Raw genomic sequence first — 17,339 nt, 5'->3', positions numbered from 1 at the left:
CCACTGCTGAATTACCGCCGAAGCCGCAGGACCGGCAGACCTCCCACAGGCAAGCCACCGAAGGCAGCCTGACTGCCGCCCTCATGGTGACCGGCACGCTGCCCCCCATGGCTTGTCACTCCAGGCACGCGCTTGCTGCGCTGGTGCCAGGAGCCGCCCCTGGTCTGAACCTTTTGCCACATTCGCCCGCATTTATAAGGCGTCACCGTTGCGTGGCTTCCCCTTTCATGTTGCACGGCCTTTGGGTCCATTTCTCTTGCCGGGTTTCTCTGACAACTTTTTGGATTTCTTGTGACTCTCGCAGGCTCTCTCCCCCTCAGAACTTCCCATAATGGTTTCACGGGCTCTCTCTGAGGCCATTTTGAGTAGGTCTCATTGTTCAGCACATTCCCTGTGGTGGCTCTTTGTTTTGGTTTATTTATTTGGTGAACCTCTCACCTGCTGCAATAAAAAGAGGGTCAAGACATCATTATAGGAGGCACTGGTAATCCTGGAATCAGAGAGCCGTAGGGCTGGAAGGGACCTCAAGCATTCACCTAGTCCTGCCCCCGGTGCTGAGGCAGGGCCAGTCCATCCGTGACAGGGGTTCTTCAAAACCTCCACTGCTGGGGATTCCACAGCCTCCCTGGGACCTTTTCTGGTTCTTCATTATCCTTATAGCTGGGAAGTTTTTCCTAATATCGAACCTAAATCGCCCTTGCAGCAGATTAAGCCGACTGCTTCCTGTCCTGCCTTCAGGAGACCTGGAGAACAATTGCTCACAGTCCTCTTCAGAACAGCCGTGAGCATATTTAAAGGTTGTTACCAGGTCCCCCTCAGTCTTCTTTTCTGAAGACTAAATATCTCCAGGTTTTTTTAACCTTCCCTCACAGGTCGGGTTTTCTAAGCCTTTGATCGTTTTTGTTGCGCTCCTCTGGACTCTCTCCAGTTTGTCCACCTCTTTCTTAAACGGTGGCACCCAAAGCGGCACAGTTCTCCAGCTGGGGTCTCGCCAGTGCTGAAGACAGCAGGACACTGAGCTCCTGTGTCTTACCTCTGACACTCCTGCTAATACACCCCAGAATGATATTAGACTAACCCCCACCACGCCTAGTCCCCCCTGGCTCCCCCAGATCCCAGGCCCCACTGGCTCCCCCAACACTGCCTGCTGTCCCCCATTTTCCCCAGGCTGTCCCTGTTTCTGAGGCTCCTGCCTCCCCCATGCCTGGAGGAGGGAAATAAGGCAAAGGAGGAAAGGGTGGGGATGGAGGGGAGAACGAAGGTGGAGATACATAAAGAAACAAACCCCCATGTCCCGGCCTGCTTCAGGGAAGGAGGAAGGGGAATTAGGCCAGTGACTTGTTGTGCTTTTGGGCCTCAATTAATAGACAGAGAGATAAAGAGTGAGAGGGAGGGAGGGAGCGATTTCACCCACTTCAGCCGAAGGAGGCGCCACCGATTCCCAGTATTCAGAGCTAGTTGAGTCTTAGCGATCTGGCGTGTTTGGTTTGGATGGGGGCCGTCACTGGTTTCATCCGCTGCTCTCTGAATTCTCTTGGTGTAAGTGGACACTGCCGGCAGCTAACAGGCCTCTGACAATGCAGCCACTTCAGCTAGACCTGCTCCTGGGGCCAAAGGAAACCAGCAGCCCCGGCCACCCCTCCCCAGCCGCGCGGTCAAGTTGAAGCGGGGATGGTAACAACATGGCGGCGGGGTGTGTGTGTGTGTGTGTGTGTCAGTGGCTCTGAACTAGATAAGGTGACCACTGCTGGTGCTTGCGCCAATAACTCTTGGAGATGACACTCCTACCATACTCTGTACACGTGTTTTCCCCGGCAGGAGATCTCTGGTGCATAAAAGATAATGCTGGGAACTGTAGCGGTTACCACACACCAGACATCTATAGGCTTCCTTTCTGTAGTGAAGTCTCTGGTGTGACAGGATTTAAACTTTTCCCACATTCAGAGCCTTTGTGCAGTGGCTGCCCTTGGGGACAACTTGGGTGGGATTACGGGTTTTGTTGGAATGTGAACGTTTGCCCACACTCAGCACACTGGAAGGGCTACTCCCCCAGCGAATTCTCTGCTGTGCCTTCAGGTATTACTTGGAGCTAAAGGTTTTCCCACACTCGTTCCATTGGCTCTCCCCTGTGTGGGATGTATAGTGCAGTTGAAGGTACCACTTACAAAGGTGTTCCCACAGACCAGGCATTTATGCACAATCTCCTGCAGGTGACTTTTCTCATGCATGGCAAGAACACTCTTCAATAAAGTACACTATATCCACTGGATCACCCTTGTCCCATGTCCTCAAAGAATCCTAATAGATTGGTGAGGTATGATTTCCCTTTACAAAAGCCATGTTGACTCTTCCCCAACAAATTGTGTTTGTGTGTCAGATAATTCTGTTCTTTACTATAGTTTCAATCAATTTGCCAGGTACTGAAGTTAGGCTTACTGGCCTGTAATTCCCAGAATCACCTCTGGAGACTTTTTTTTTTAAAATCAGTATTACATTAACTACCCTTCAGTCATCTGGTACAGAATCTGATTTAAGCGATAGGTTACAAATTACAGCTAGTAGTTCTGCAATTTCATATCTAAGTTCCTTCAGAACTCATGTTAATACCATCTGGTTGATAAATGCAAAGTAATGCACATTGGAAAACATAATCCCAACTATACATACAAAATGATGGGGTCTAAATTAGCTGTTACCACTCAAGAAAGAGATCTTGGAATCATGATCATGGATAGTTCATAGAATCTCAGGGTTGGAAGGGACCTCAGGAGGTCATCTAGTCCAACCCCCAAGTACTTTGAAAACTTCTGTCCAACGTGCAGTGGCAGTCAAAAAAGCTAACAGACTGTTAGGAATCATTAGGAAAGGGATAGATAATAAAACAGAAAATATCATATTGCCTCTATATAAATCCATGGTACGCCCACACTTTAAATACCGCCTGCAGTTCTGGTTGCCTCATCTCAAAAAAGATATATTAGAACTGGAAAAAGTACAGAGAACAACAACAAAAATGATTAGGGGTATGGAACAGCTTCCACATGAGGAGAGATTAAAAAGACTGGAACTGTTTATCTTAGAAAAGAGACAACTAAAGGGGGATATGATAAAGGTCTATAAAATCATGACTGGTGTGGAGACAGTGAATAAGAAAGTGTTATTTATCCCCTTCACAAAGCACAAAAATTAAGGGTCACCCAATTAAATTAATAGGCAGCAGGTTTTAAACAAACAAAAGGAAGTACTTCTTTACACAACATCCAGTCAACTTGTGGAACTCATTGCCTGGGGATGTTGTGAAGGCTAAAACTACAACTGGGTTCAAAACAGAAGTAGATACGTTCCTGGAGGACAGATCCATCAATGGCTATTAGCCCAGATGGTCAGAGATGCAACCCCAAGCTCTAGCTGTTCCTAAGCCTCTGACTGCCAGAAGCTGGGAGTGGATGACGGGATGGATCACTTGATAAATTGACTGTTCTGTTCATTCCCTCTGAAGCATCTAGCACCGGCCACGGTCAGAAACAGGACACTGGGCTAGATGGACCATTGGGCTGACCTAGTCTGGCTGTTCTTATGTACTTACATAGATAAATTACTGCTTACCTAGTAAGATCAATGCTTCATAGATCTCCCTTGTCACCTCTTGGTATAGCTCCTGCCATTCTTCTAAAATCCCCCGCTCCTCCTGGGAGAAATGGACTGTGAAATCCTCAGAAGCCAGAAGTGGAAGATGGGGACATCACTTGATAACTGAGTCATCACTCGATGGCCTTGAGTGGTTGATTGGAGGGAAGGCTTTGAGCCGGGCCACCTGCTTCGAGCCAGCAGCCTTATAAAAAGGCAGCCAGTTGCGAACCGAGTGAGCAGCGAACAGAGGACAGGCTAACAGAGGGAGTTTGCCTGCGGGGAGTTTGCACAGAGTGTTTCTGCCTTTCAGGCTCCTAGGAGCAGTACATACAACATCTGAGGAGCCTCTTAGAAGGAAGACATGGATAGTGAGCGATCAGCTGTTGTGACCTGGTCAGAATGTGTCATGTTTGTCTTTCTCCCAGAGGACAAACACGACTTAATCTGTACGAAGTGCAAGCTGGTCTGCATATTGGAAGAGAAGGTTAGAGGACTAGAGAACCAAGTATCAACCCTGCGTTTCATCAGAGAAAATGAAGATTTTCTGGATAGAAGCCAGCGTTTGGTTCTGGAAGCAAAACATGCTGAAGAATCCGGGAGTGTGGAGCAGAGCAGGGAAGAAAATTGGCAGCATGTGACCTCCAGAAGAAGACAGAGGAGAACTCATGTATCCCCAACGCAGACAGAGGTAAGAACCCGTTTTCAGGCTCTCTGCACAGGTACTACAGCGGAGAATGATTTGGAAGAGCCCTCTGAAGGAAGGTATCAGAAGGAGACCCCATTGGCCGGAAGGCATGGGATGTATTGTCCTAGGGATGGGGGTTGCATGACCACCACCCACAAGAGGAGGAGGGAACTCCTCCTAAGGGGGATGGAGTCATCCATCTGCCAACCAGACTGGGAGACTCGAGAAGTGTGCTGCTTGCCTGGAGCTAGAATCCAGGATGTGACGGAGTGTCTGCCGAGACTGATCAAGACCTCGGACTGCTACCCCTTCCTACTTTTCCATGTGGGCACCAATGATACTGCAGACTGTGTTGCTCTGGGAAGAAGGATAAAGGAGTTTGAGGTGCAAGTTGTGTTCTCGTCCATCCTTCCTGTCGAAGGAAAAGGCCCAGGTAGGGACCATCGAATTGTGGAGGTGAATGCGTGGTTACGCAGGTGGTGTTGGAGAGGGGGCTTTGGATTCTTTGACCATGGGATGTTGCTCCGGGAAGAAGGATTGCTAGGAAGAAGTGGGAACCACCTAACGAAGAGAGGGAAGAGCATCTTCACAGGCAGGCTGGCTAACCTAGTGAGGAGGGCTTTGAACTAGGTTCGCCGGGGGATGGTGACCTAAACTCATAGGTGAGTGGGACACTGGGAGGAAACATGAGGAGGGTACAAGATGGGAAGCCTCTTGATTCATACTGAGAAAGCAGGGCAATCAGCTAGTTCTCTTAGGTGCATGTACATGAACACAAGCAGCCTGGGAAACCAGCAGGAAGAATTGGAAGTCCTGGCACAATCAAGGAACTATGACGTGATTGGAATAACAAATTTGGTGGGGCAGTTCACATGACTGGAGCACTGTCATGGATGGGTATAAACTGTTCAGGAAGGACAGGTACAGGAGGAATTGCACTGTATGTAAGGGAGCAGTATGATTGCTCAGAGCTCTAGTATGAAACTGGAGAAAAGCCTGTTGAGAGTCTTTGGGTTACATTTAGAGGCGAGAGCAACAAGGGTGATGTCGTGGTGGGCGTGTGCTATAGACCACCGGATCAGAAGGATTAGGTAGACTAGGCTTTCTTCGGACAACTAACTGAAGTTTCCAGATCCCAGGCCCTGGTTCTAATGGGGGACTTCAGTCACCCTGACATCGGCTGGGAGAGCAATACAGCAGTGCACAGACAATCCAGGAAGTTTTTCAGAGTGTTGGGGACACTTCCTGGTACAAGTGCTGGAGCAACCAACTAGGGGCCATGCTCCTCTTGACCTGCTGCTCACAAACAGGGAAGAATTGGCAGGGGAAGAAGAAGTGGGTGGCAACCTGGGCAGCAGTGACCACGAGATGGTTGAATTCAGGATCCTCACAAAAGGAAGAAAGGAGAGTAGCAAAACATCGACCCTGGACTTCAGAGAAGCAGACTGACTCCCTGAGGGAACTGATGGGCAGGATCCCCTGGGAGGCTAATATGAGGGGGCAAGGAGTCCAGGAGAGCTGGCTGTATTTTAAAGAAGCTTTATTGAGGGCACAGGAACAAACCATCCCAATGTGCAGAAACAATAGCAAATATGGCAGAGACCAGCTGGGCTCAACAGTGAAATATTCTGTGAGCTTAAACTCAAAAAGGAAGCTTAGAAGAAGTGGAAGATTGGACAGATGACTAGGGAGGAGTATAAAAATATCGCTCGAGCATGCAGGGGTGTACTCAGGAAGGCCAAGGGACACTTGGAGTTGCAGCTAGCAAGGGATGTGAAGGGTAACAAGCAGGGGCGGCTCTAGGCCCAAGCACGGCAGGCAGGCTGCCTTCGGCGGACCTCCTGCAGGCAAGCCACCGAAGCCATGGGACCAGCGGACCCTCCGCAGGCAACCTGTCTGCCGCCCTTGTGGCAACTGGCAGAGCGCCCCCCGCGGCTTGCCGCCCCTGGTAACAAGAAGGGTTTCTACAGGTATGTTAACAGGAAGAAGGTCAGGGAAAGTGTGGGCCCCTTACTGAATGGGGGAGGCAACCTAGTGACAGAGGGTGTGGAAAAAGCTGAAGTACTCAATGCTTTTTTTTGCCTCAGACTTCACAGAGAAGGTCAGCCCCCAGACTGCTGCACTGGGCAGCACAGTATGGGGAGGAGGTGAGCAGCCCTCAGTGGTGAAAGAACCGGTTAAGGACTATTTAGAAAAGCTGGACATGCACAAGTCCATGGGGCCGGATCTAATGCATCCAAGGGAGCTGGCTGATGTGATTGCGGAGCCATTGGCCATTATCTTTGAAAACTCACGGTGATCGGGGGAGGTCCCAGATGATTGGAAAAAGGCTAATGTAGTGCCCATCTTTAAAAAAGGGAAAAAGGATCTGGGGAACTACAGGCCAGTCAGCCTCACCTCAGGGCCCTGGAAAAATCATGGAGCAGGTCCTCAAGGAATCAATTCTGAAGCACTTAGAGGAGAGGAAAGTGATCAGGAACAGTCAGCATGGATTCACCAAGGGCCAGTCATGCCTGACTAACCTAATTGCCTTCTATGAGAAGATAACTGGCTCTGTGGATGAGGGGAAAGCAGTGGACGTGTCATTCCTTGACTTTAGCAAAGCTTTTGATACAGTCTCCCACAGTATTCTTGCCAGCAAGCTAAAGAAGTATGGGCTGGATGAATGGACTATAAGGTGGATAGAAAGCTGGCTAGATGGTCGGGCTCAATCGGTAGTGATCAACGCTCAATGTCTAGTTGGCAGCCGGTATCAATTTTCTGTATAATGGGATTAATTGCACCCTCAACAAGTTCTCAGGTGACACTAAGCTGGGGGGAGAGGTAGATACGCTGGAGGGTAGGGATAGGATACAGAGGGACCTAGACAAATTGGAAGATTGGGCCAAAAGAAACCTGATGAGGTTCAACAAGGACAAGTGCAGAGTCCTGCACTTAGGATGGGAGAATCCCATGCACTGCTACAGGCTGGGGACCGACTGGCTAAGCAGCAGTTCTGCAGAAAAGTCCTGGATATTACAGTGGATGAGAAGCTGGATGTGTGTCAGCAGTGTGCCCTTGTTGCCAAGAAGGCCAACAGCATATTGGGCTGTATTAGTAAGTGCATCGCCAGCAGATTGAGGGAAGTGATTATTCCCCTCTATTTGACTGGTGAGGCCAGGCCACATATGGAGTATTGGGTCCAGTTTTGGTCCCCCCACTACACAAGGGATGTGGACAAATTGGAGAGAGTCCAGCAGAGGGCAACAAAAATGATTAGGGGGCTGGAGCACATGATTTATGAGGAGAGGCTGAGGGAACTGCGTTATTTAGTCTGCAGAAGAGAAGAGTGAGGGGGGATTTGATAGCAGCCTTCAGCTACCTGAAGGGGGGTTCCAAAGAGGATGGATCTAGACTGTTTGCAGTGGTGGCAGATGACAGAACAAGGAGCAATGGTCTCAAGTTGCAGTGGGGGAGGTTTAGGTTGGATATTAGGAAACACTATTTCACTAGTAGGATGGTGAAGCACTAGAATGGGGGGAGGGATAGCTCAGTGGTTTGAGCATTGGCCCTGCTAAACCCAGGGTTGTGAGTTCAATCCTTGAGGAGGCCACTTAGGGATCTGGGGCAAAAATTGGTCCTGCTAGTGAAGGCAGGGGGCTGGACTAGATGACCTTTCAAGGTTCCTTCCAGTTCTAGGAGATTGGTATATCTCCAATTATTACCTAGGGAGGTGGTGGAATCTCCTTCCTTAGAGGTTTTTAAGGTCAGGCTTGACAAAGCCCTGGCTGGGATGATTTAGTTGGGGTTGGTCCTGCTTTGAGCTGGGGGTTGGACTAGATACCTCCTGAGGTCCCTTCCAACCCTGAGATTCTATGATTCATGATTCTATGAATTGCCCTGTTCCATTCATTCCCTCTGGGGCACCTGGCATTGACCACTGTCGGCAGACAGGATACTGGGCTAGATGGACCTTTGCTCTGACCCTCTGGCCATTCTTATGGTCTGTAGTGGTGAAGGGCTGATGCACTGCTAGAGAGCAGGGCAGAACGGGAGCTGCGTCTGCCCTGTGCCACAGAGCTGCAAAGTTCTCTAAGCATCACAAGAGGCAGGGGAGTCCTCTAGGGTCCCTGTTTAGCCAAACTACACATTTCACACTCTGTCATTCCTCAGAACTCAGCTCCTCCAGCCCCAGGTTACTGGAGCTGCATTTCTCTAAAGCCTTCCAGGTTAGTGGAGTCCGCTCTGCCATGCGTAAAGCTGGCCACAAGGCTCCAGGGGTTAGGACCCAACCCTGCTCCAGGAAGGGCTGCCTTCCCATATGCACCTCAATACTGCAATGCTGCTCCTAACAACTGGCTCCAGGAGCACCCATGTAGGGCACAGGCATGGGCAGGGGAAAGAGATCAGGGTGGGTACTGGCCATGCCAAGCAGTGTGATCTGGTGACTCGGATCGGCCTTTTTTGCAGCCATATCACATTGCAAACTTGGGTCTAATTTGCTGCCTGCTCCCTCCCCTACATCCCATTCAGTCATTGCTGGTTCCTAAATCTCTCACTCCCATTGGATCGTATTTTCCCCAGTGCCTGTCACACGCAGGCTTAGTCTACACTACGAAGTTTTGGCGGCATAGCTATGTGGGCAGGGAGTGCTGGCAAACCCCCCAGCGTAGGTGCAAGTATGAAATGTTTCTGGCAGCAGAGCTCATGTGCAGTATTGCTATAGCCACGTCGGTCCCAGGATATTAGAGAGAAGCTGAGTGAGGTCAGATCTTTCGTTGGACCAACTTCTGTTGGGGAGAGAGACGAGCTTTCAATGTGACGAGCTCTGTGCAGGTTTGAAGCGTGTCTCTCCCCCCAGCAGAGGTTAATCCAGTGAAAGATACGACCTCCCCCGCCTTGTCCTGGCCTAGCGAACAGTGTTCAGGGACATGGGGTACCTGCTGGTAGAAAAAAAATCTGCCTGTTGGCACACCCCGTGTCTCCACTAGGGGGCGCTGCCGGCCTTGCTATACCAGGCGTTTCTAGCGCTGCAAGCCCGGTTCTCCTTGCTCTGGGTCTGCGCATGGGAGGGACACCAGAGAGGACTGCTAGCCGGGTCCCTTTTTTCCATTTCTCCTGATAATCATAGAATCTCAGAGTTGGAAGGGACCTCAGGAGGTGTCTAGTCCAACCCCTGCTCAAAGCAGGACCAATCCCCACAGAGATTTTTGCCCCAGATCTCTAAATGGCCCCCTCTAGGATTGAACTCACACCCCTGGGTTTAGCAGGCCAATGCTCAAGCCACAGCCCCTTGCCACAGACTATTGCACGACTACCACTGCAGGCCAACCTCGGGGCACCCTCTGCAGGGAAACTTCCCTGGCACGAGCGGCAGCTGGGCAGCCCACGGCGGTTCACCGCTGGGAAGAACATCGCTCTGGGGCCTTGCAGACCACAGCCTTAGCATTGCCCCCGGGGGTGGGAGTGTTAGTGGGGACGAGGTGGCAGTGGTCCCCGCGTCACTGAGAGTTAGGCCTGGCTGCATTGGGGCAACGTGCACCCATGTAGCTACCCCAGTGCAAACCCCGAACGCAGAAGGGCTGCAGCCGTTCACCAGCGCTGCACCAGGGCAGCGTCCCCGCAGGAGGGGGCTGCGGTTTTCCTGAGCACGGCAACCTTTGCACCGACATGCAGGGCGCTCCCAGGCGCCCAAGGGCCAGAGAGACAGGTGAGCTGCAAATTCAGCCGGCTGCACCATCCCGGCAGCTCCGCTGCAGGGTTATGTTGTCAAGCAGATGCTGGCTCCCCCGAGCTGACAGCCCTGCTGTGGGAACAGAAAAGAGCTGCCTGAATTGCCTTTGGCTTGGGGAGAAAGAAGGCCCAGTCCGGCAGAATTCAGCCAAACTTTATTTTCCATTGTGCAAGAGAACAGAGGGGGATGGGAGCGAGGCTGGCTCCCTACAACCCCAGGAGATCTGAAAGCAGCTGGAGAGGTTCAGGGCAGCAGGCGCTGCAGAGGAGAAGGCTGTGATGCCCGTAGCTGGGACACTGCTCCAGGTGGCAGAGACGAGTTCTACACGAGCAGAGAAATGTGCCCAGCTCACGTTCAGAGGGGGTTTTAGCCAAAAGAAGTTTCCTGCTACAGGAAAGCAGTGTGGACTAGTGGTTAGAGCACGAGGCTGGGATTCAGGAGACTCAAGTTCGATTCCTGGCACTGTGTTGTGACCAAGTCCTTTCACTTTTCCTGCCCCACGCTTGGGGAGAGCCAGGCTCCCCAAACATTGCACAAGGGCTGAGTATTATCATCAGCTCCCAGACCCCTCTTTGACTCCTCTCTCACACAGAGGCGTCTGCTTTCTGAGCCCGGATCCTGGGTGCAGGCCACGGGGCAGCCCTGGCTCAGCCTTGTGAGTTCTCTGATGGTCTTTGAGGGACTCCTTGTAGCGGAAGCTCCTCCCGCACTCCCCGCACTGGTAGGGCCGCTCCCCGGTGTGGACGCGCTGGTGCTTCAGCAGATTCTGCTTGCGGATGAAGCTCCTCCCGCAGGCGGCGCACTGGAAGGGCCGCTCGCCGGTGTGGATGCGCTGGTGGTACTGCAGGTGCTCCTTGCGGCTGTAGCACTTCCCGCACTCGTGGCACTGGAAGGGCCGCTCGCCGGTGTGCAGCCGCTGGTGGTTCTGGAGGTGCTCCTTGCGGCTGTAGCTCTTGCCGCACTGGGCACAGGCGTAGGGCCGCTCGCCGGTGTGGATGCGGGCGTGGTAGGTGAGCCGGGAGCGGTGGAGGAAGCTCTGCCCGCACTGGCTGCACTGGTGTGGCTTGGCCTTGCTGTGGGTTCTCAGGTGGATAATCAGGTTCTGCTGCTGCTTGAAGCTCTGGCCGCCCTCGCTGCAGACATGGGGCCTCTGCCCACTGGGCTTGGGCTGGTGGGCGGCCAGGCTCGTGGGCTGGGGGAAGCTCCTTTGGCACTGAACCGGCTCATCTGCCGGTGAGCGGGCCTGGGATTTCATGGCACTCGAGGCATGGGGCCGCTCCCCCGCCTGCGCGGCGTGAGGGGCAGCCACGTTTCGGCTCTCGCATGGAACTCTGGCCCACCCAGGGCCTGATCCTGCCCCTGCAGAGGGCAAGGGAGGTTCTGACCCTGGGAGCAGGACTGGCTGCTCAGGGGAATTACTGAGCGCAGCTCCACACTGATCCTCCGCCCTGGGGGCATCCTGGGGCTCTCGCTGCTCAGGACTCCAGAAAACCCGCCTTCCCGATGCCACCTGGCGCCGCTCGCGGTGGGGGTGATGCTCCTCAAGACACTGCGTCTCCGTTTTGGTCATGATCCCACCTGGAACATAAAGAGAGAATCCAGCCACCTTTGTGCCAGGAGAACGAGCCCCCGCTTGGCTCCAGCCGAGATCAGGTCCCCACTGTGCCTGGCATGGTCCAAACACATCCTAAGAGACATCCTTGCTCTGCACAGCTCCGGTCCTTCGCTGCCAAGGGCCGCCTGAGAATCCACCTGGACAGACAGACTCTGAACTGACCAGTGCGGACTGCGGAGAAAGGTCAGATCACTATCCTGAGTCCCAGCCCAGTGCTGCCGTCTCTCATTAGCTGGAGTTCGTGAAGCCCGTTAGGAGCTATGGGCCAAAAGGCCACATTCAAACTATCGCTCACCAGTGCTCAGAGCCACCGATGTTTCTCTTTCCTCGGAGTCCTGCCGGCTCCCCCCACAGGCCTCCTCCCCTTGTTCTGTCCGGGCCACAGCTCCAGCCGGGGAAACGAGAGATTCTGTTGGCGGGAGAGAGAACAACATTAGAAAGCGTCCGGCGGAGATCAGAAAAGCAGTTCCCGAAACAGGGCTCGGCCCAGCGGCGCTCTCTCTGGGGGGGCTAAACGGACACACCTGGGGATCGGAGCCAAAGGAAACCAGGGGGCCTCGAGACCTGTCGGAAGGTAAAAAATGGCAGGTTTAGCAGCTGTGATTGGTGGGAAGCCATGAGTGATGGTCCATTATGGGGAGGGCTTGTGTGAAGCACTAGCACCTTGTGGAGGCTGCTGCAGTACAGCAACCAGGAAGCTGCTACGGGAAGCAATTCTGTAGCAAACGCCATTTCTATCTCTGGCTCTGCCCGGGCTCGAGGGGGGTGGCTGAGCGGCTACGGTGCTGAAGGCCGTGGGCTTGGCCTTGCCAGGCCACCTCGCCCTGGTTGGCTTCCGGCAGTCACAGGCGGCTGACCGCAGAGCTCCCTCGCGTCCGGCTGGCTATGAAGCTGACACGCCTTAACGGCCTCAGCCCAATGAGCTGTTGGCCTGGGGGGGACACTGACTTCACCTGTGGCCCCAAGCACCTCCCAACCTTTCCTGTGTTTATCCTCACACAGAGGCAGCCTCCTTACGCAGATGGGGAACCGCGGCACAGCGCGAGTCACGCAGGCAGGGAAGGAACTCGGATCTCCGGAGTTATAGGCGAGCACGCTGACCACTGCACCGGCCTTCCTCACTACATACGAGCTCATGAGGATTTGGTTAGGTCTGTTTTTCTTTCCAGCTCCAGCTGCAGTGGGTGATTACTGACCTGTCCCGAGTCCCGTGGGGATCACGCTCTCTGCTAAGTCCCCCGGGTCCCGGACACACGGCTCTTCCGTCCAGGACAGGAGGTACGGTTTGGAAATAGCACCATCTGGAAAAGGACATCAGAGACGGTTACATTTCACCATCAGTCACCGGCTCCCTGCCACTTTACGAGGCCTTGGAACCAAGCACCTGTCATTGCCAGAGGCCAAAGGCCTCTGCTGAGGAGAGCCAGTGACTGAGGCCAGTGAGGACTAGGGCGGGGACAAGATGCACCAGAAGGACCCAACAGGAGAACACGGTGGCAGGCCCAACACAGACCAGACCAGACCAAGGTCAGACACACGTCAGCCGGTCAGGTCCACGGAGACTCTGGACCACCTCTTGGGCACTGGGGGGGACGGGAGATTGGTGGTAACCCCTCCCCCTGCAGTATGCATCTCAGGCAGCTAGCAGCAGCAGGGGCTTCCTCTCACCACTACCTCTCTGTATGTGCAGAGGCCGGGACGAGGGACCACTGACGTCCTATGCACTCACTGGGCTGTGCAGGTGAAGAGGCTTCTAACTGGAGATCACAGAGCGTTTCCTCGCGCCCGCTGGGCTAACAAATAAGGAAACGGCAGAGGAGGGCAGGGGCTGCCAGCTCGTGGGGAAAGGAGCAGCGTGTTGCTGGGTCAATACCCAGTTCCTGGTTAGCATGTGAGGACTCTAATCACACCACTGATCAGCCCAACCCGACAGGGCCAGAACCAGCCACTCCCACGTGCCACTGGCGGCTGGTCCGTTTCAGCTCCGGTGATCCCAGCGGGCAGCTCGTGGGGACCCGGCGGGGGCGCCGTCCTAGCGTGGCACCCGTCAGACGAGCCCACCCCCGCGGACGCCAGTGGCGCTGTCACTGCACCCAACGTGGGCAGAAGCAAACCCGCGAGGAGGGACTTTCCATTGGGTTCTGATGAGAAAAAGGCCCGATCCTCATTTACATGAGAAGCCCTGCCCCCGCTCCAGCAGCACAGAGGAGCTTGGAAAGTGGGGGGAGCTATCCCGGCCCCTTCATGCTAGCGGAGCTTTAGCGTAAACGAGACTCCGGCCAGGGTGCACTGGGCCTGGTGGGCCACCATCAGTGTAAAAACCCCGATTGCTGCGTTCTCGGCAATGGTCTCCCACAGGATTTCCTGGGGCCGGCCGGCTGCGTCGGGTTAGCTGTAGGAACGATCCAACACCAGGAACAGCCCAACACAACTTTATTTTGCATTGCATCTGCCATATAAAACTACACCGCCAAACACTTGACAGAGTTTAACTGCACGCTTAGGAAATTAAAATGTAAAAACAACGGGGGGGGGAGGGGGAGGAGGGCGGGACACAGAGCTACGGGTGAGAAAGAGTCAATCTACATCCAGTGGGAGGGGAAATGTGGGGAGAGGCGGCTCTGGGGGCAGGAGCTGCAGAGGAGAAGGCTCTCACACAATCGTGCCGCTGTGGGTGTGGAGCGGGAGAAAGGAAGCGGGTTCTAGAGAAGAGCCCCAGGAGGGGGTTTAGAACCGGAGCAGGACATTAGTGGGGACTCGGGAGGAGGCGGGGAGCAGCGTTCGGCGCATGCACCGGCCTTTCCGGCTCTCTCTGCAGGTTGCGTGGAAGGGGCTTGTCCTGGGGATGGGAGATGGGTATGAAAAACGTGCTGGGGGTCCCTCCGAGGACGTGCCAGACACCCCGGCTGCCTCGCGCCCCGCGGACGTATTTGGTAAAAGCTTCGTTTCTGGCACTGGTTTTCACTTCGCTGCCTTGGATTTAACTCGCGGTCGGTTACGACCCAGTCCCGAGCTGCCATGTGGTCTAGGCCACGGAGTCCCGGGATCTAGTCCCCGCTGCTCAGGGCCGGCGGGAGCCCAGGGGGGGCCCCCAGCTCCGCGCCGTGAACCCGCTGATGGTCTTTGAGGGACTCCTTGTAGCGGAAGCTCCTCCCGCACTCCCCGCACTGGTAGGGCCGCTCGCCGGTGTGGATGCGCTGGTGCTTCAGCAGGTTCTGCTTGCGGATGAAGCTCTTGCCGCAGGCGGCGCACTGGAAGGGCCGCTCGCCGGTGTGCAGCCGCTGGTGGTTCTGGAGGTGCTCCTTGCGGCTGTAGCACTTCCCGCACTCCTCGCACTTGTAGGGCCGCTCGCCGCGGTGGATCATCTGGTGCCGCACCAGCCCCGAGTGGCAGTTGAAGCTCTTGCCGCACTCCCCACAGGCGTAGGGCCGCTCCTTGGCGTGGCTCCGCTGGTGGATCTTCAGGCTCTTCTTCACGCTGAAGCTCTTCCCGCACTCGGCGCAGCCGTGCGGCCGCTCCTCCCCCAGCGCGCCGGCTCCCCGCGGGGTCAGGGTGCCTGGGAACTCGCCGAAGCTGGCGTCCGAGCGGAAGGATTTACCCAGTCTGTTCTCGCCAGGGTCGGCTTGCTGGGTCACCGAGCCACGCTGGCTCCCGTAGGCAGGGGCCTGGTACAGCGGCTCCCCAGACCCCCCCAGCAGCCCCAGCTCTTCCGGGCCTGCCTGGCGGTGACGCTGCTCCTCCGACTTCACCATGAGCCCGTCGCCTGCCGGAAGAAAGAAAGAGAATCTCATCCCTGGCTCTTTGGGGGAAAGGCCCCCGATCCACAGCACGGTCCCACGGAGCCGAGGGTCTCAGTGGCCTGGGCTAGGCTGAAGCTGGGATGGAGACCGGCGGCGAGAAGGGTTTGAGCTCTCTCGGTTACATCCAGCTGTTTGCAGCAGGCCAGCCCCAGCCCCGGGAGACAGGGACGGGGGGTCAGTACCAGGCCTGAGCACCAGTCAAGTCCCATTGACCCAAGCCACTGGCTCAGGGGTGGACTTCATCCAGAGAGAACTGGGTCACCGCCACCCAAAGCACCCTCTGGTCCCAGCCACGTAGGAAACAGGGCTTTGCAGATCATTCCCGACACGTCCTCGCAGGGCCAGGGCAGCGGGGCAAAACCCCCTGTTGGTTTGAATGTGTCAGAACAGTACTTTCCCCTCCTAGCACACCTCCCAACCGAGGAGCTCAAACAACTCAGCAAACGTTAACCGCTTCGCCTCCGGCTGGATGAGCTAACGGTCCCTACTGGCCTCCCAATCTCTGAACAGCCCAGGGGAGCCGGGTCCCGGCTCCTAACCCCTACAGTACACTCCCTCCCGACTTCCTGCCAGGAGAGGCTGGGGGTAGGGAGAGAACCCAGGAGTCCCAAATCCCTCCCTCGAGAGCATCTTCTGTCCCAGTTCTACTCTGTTCTGGGCAGGTCCTTACACCATCCTCATCGCCAGAGCATCGGAGCGCCTTCCAGCCATGCTTTAAGCGGTGGGACAACCCTCCGTCACATGGCGATCAGACAGTGGAGCGCGAATAAAGGTTTCTGGCTTGGGAAGGGATTGTTTGTGTCAATTGTCCACTCTAAGCATATTACTAAGATCGGTCAAAGAGGCACCGGGCTGGCACTCGGGAGATCTGGGTTTCGTTCCCAGCTCCGTCACATCCACCTCAGCCAAGGCATTTGTCTCTCTGAGGCTCAGTTCCTCATCTGTACAATGGGGATTTTCTGTCTGGTCTATGGCGCTCGTGAGCTCGGTGGCGGGGCCGTCTCTCGCTGCGGGGCCGTGCAGCACCCAGCACAATCTCAGTTAGAGCCTCTAGGTGCTACCAAAACCCAAAGGTGCTCTCCTCACTGCAAACAGCAAGCCAGCCACTCAGCCACGAAAACCAACCAACCCAAAGTCGTATTTTCACAGCTGAGCACGTTAACCAGTCGCAGGCTGAAGCCAAAAGTTCCCAGCTGGGTGCCTATTCCTAGCCAGGAGCAGCCGGCTCCCAAAGTTCGGGCACACATGGAGTTGAAGGGGTGCTGGGAGGTGGGGGAAATGTGCCACGAGACTCCAAGGCTACAATCACTGAGGCTCTAACCACCTGAGCCGCACAACCCTGCCCTGGGACTAAACAGCGGGGGAAGGTCCCCACTACGCCCCATGCCTGTGCTCTGTGCAGGGATCAGCTCCGGGCCATCTAGGACCGGGCGTGGGAGAGGAGGCAGCATCTAAATCCCCTCTACGCTGTGTGGTCTATTGAGCCCCACGCAGGGTCTCAGGGCGGTGGCGGGGAGAGATGCCTCTGCCCCAGCGTGGACCTGCCCCGGACTTGCTGCTGCTGGGGGAGAGGAGCCCCTCCCTCAGCTCAGCCTCGCCTCGCCGGAGCTGCCCCAGGGAGAGGTGCCTCTCCCCCGGCCCCAAGCTGCTGTGGTGAGAGAGGGCTGGGGGGAAGGAGGGAGGGAAAAAGGAATCCTCTTTCCCCACCGCAGCCCTGGGACAGCCTGCAACCCCAAACCCCTCATCCCTGGTCCCACCCCAGAGCCTGCACCCCAACCCTCTGCCCCAGCCCTGAGCCCCGCACCCCCAGCCGGAGCCCTCACACCCCTGCACCCCAACCCCCTACCCCAGCCCTGAGCCCTGCACCCCCAGCCCTCACACCCCTGCACCCCAACC

At 55.4% G+C, this 17,339-nt stretch overlaps 2 protein-coding genes across 2 annotated transcripts in view; both read right to left on the bottom strand.

Moving 5' to 3' along the window:
• Positions 1 to 10,177: 10,177 nt before the first annotated feature.
• LOC123363157 (zinc finger protein 501-like) lies at positions 10,178 to 12,180 on the bottom strand. The gene is made up of 3 exons (XM_045004047.1): positions 12,168 to 12,180; positions 11,939 to 12,052; positions 10,178 to 11,606 (listed from the first exon to the last, which is right to left on the bottom strand). Exon 3 carries the CDS (start codon positions 11,596 to 11,598, stop codon positions 10,582 to 10,584), a length of 1,017 nt encoding a protein of 338 aa, XP_044859982.1. The 5' UTR covers positions 11,599 to 11,606; positions 11,939 to 12,052; positions 12,168 to 12,180; the 3' UTR covers positions 10,178 to 10,581.
• Positions 12,181 to 14,059: 1,879 nt separating this feature from the next.
• The window catches only part of LOC123363301, a 44,632-nt gene continuing 41,352 nt past the window's right edge, over positions 14,060 to 17,339 (bottom strand). Inside the window, exon 22 of the mRNA XM_045004162.1 lies at positions 14,060 to 15,406. Coding sequence (XP_044860097.1) covers positions 14,691 to 15,406 — 716 coding nt within the window. The 3' untranslated portion in view covers positions 14,060 to 14,690. The remainder of the gene's footprint in view (positions 15,407 to 17,339) is intronic.

The sequence above is a fragment of the Mauremys mutica genome, chromosome 2, assembly GCF_020497125.1.
Source record: "Mauremys mutica isolate MM-2020 ecotype Southern chromosome 2, ASM2049712v1, whole genome shotgun sequence".
Lineage (NCBI taxonomy): Eukaryota > Metazoa > Chordata > Testudines > Geoemydidae > Mauremys > Mauremys mutica.
The sequence above is the reverse complement of the archived record's forward strand: the minus strand, read 5'-3'. Positions and strand labels throughout refer to the sequence as shown.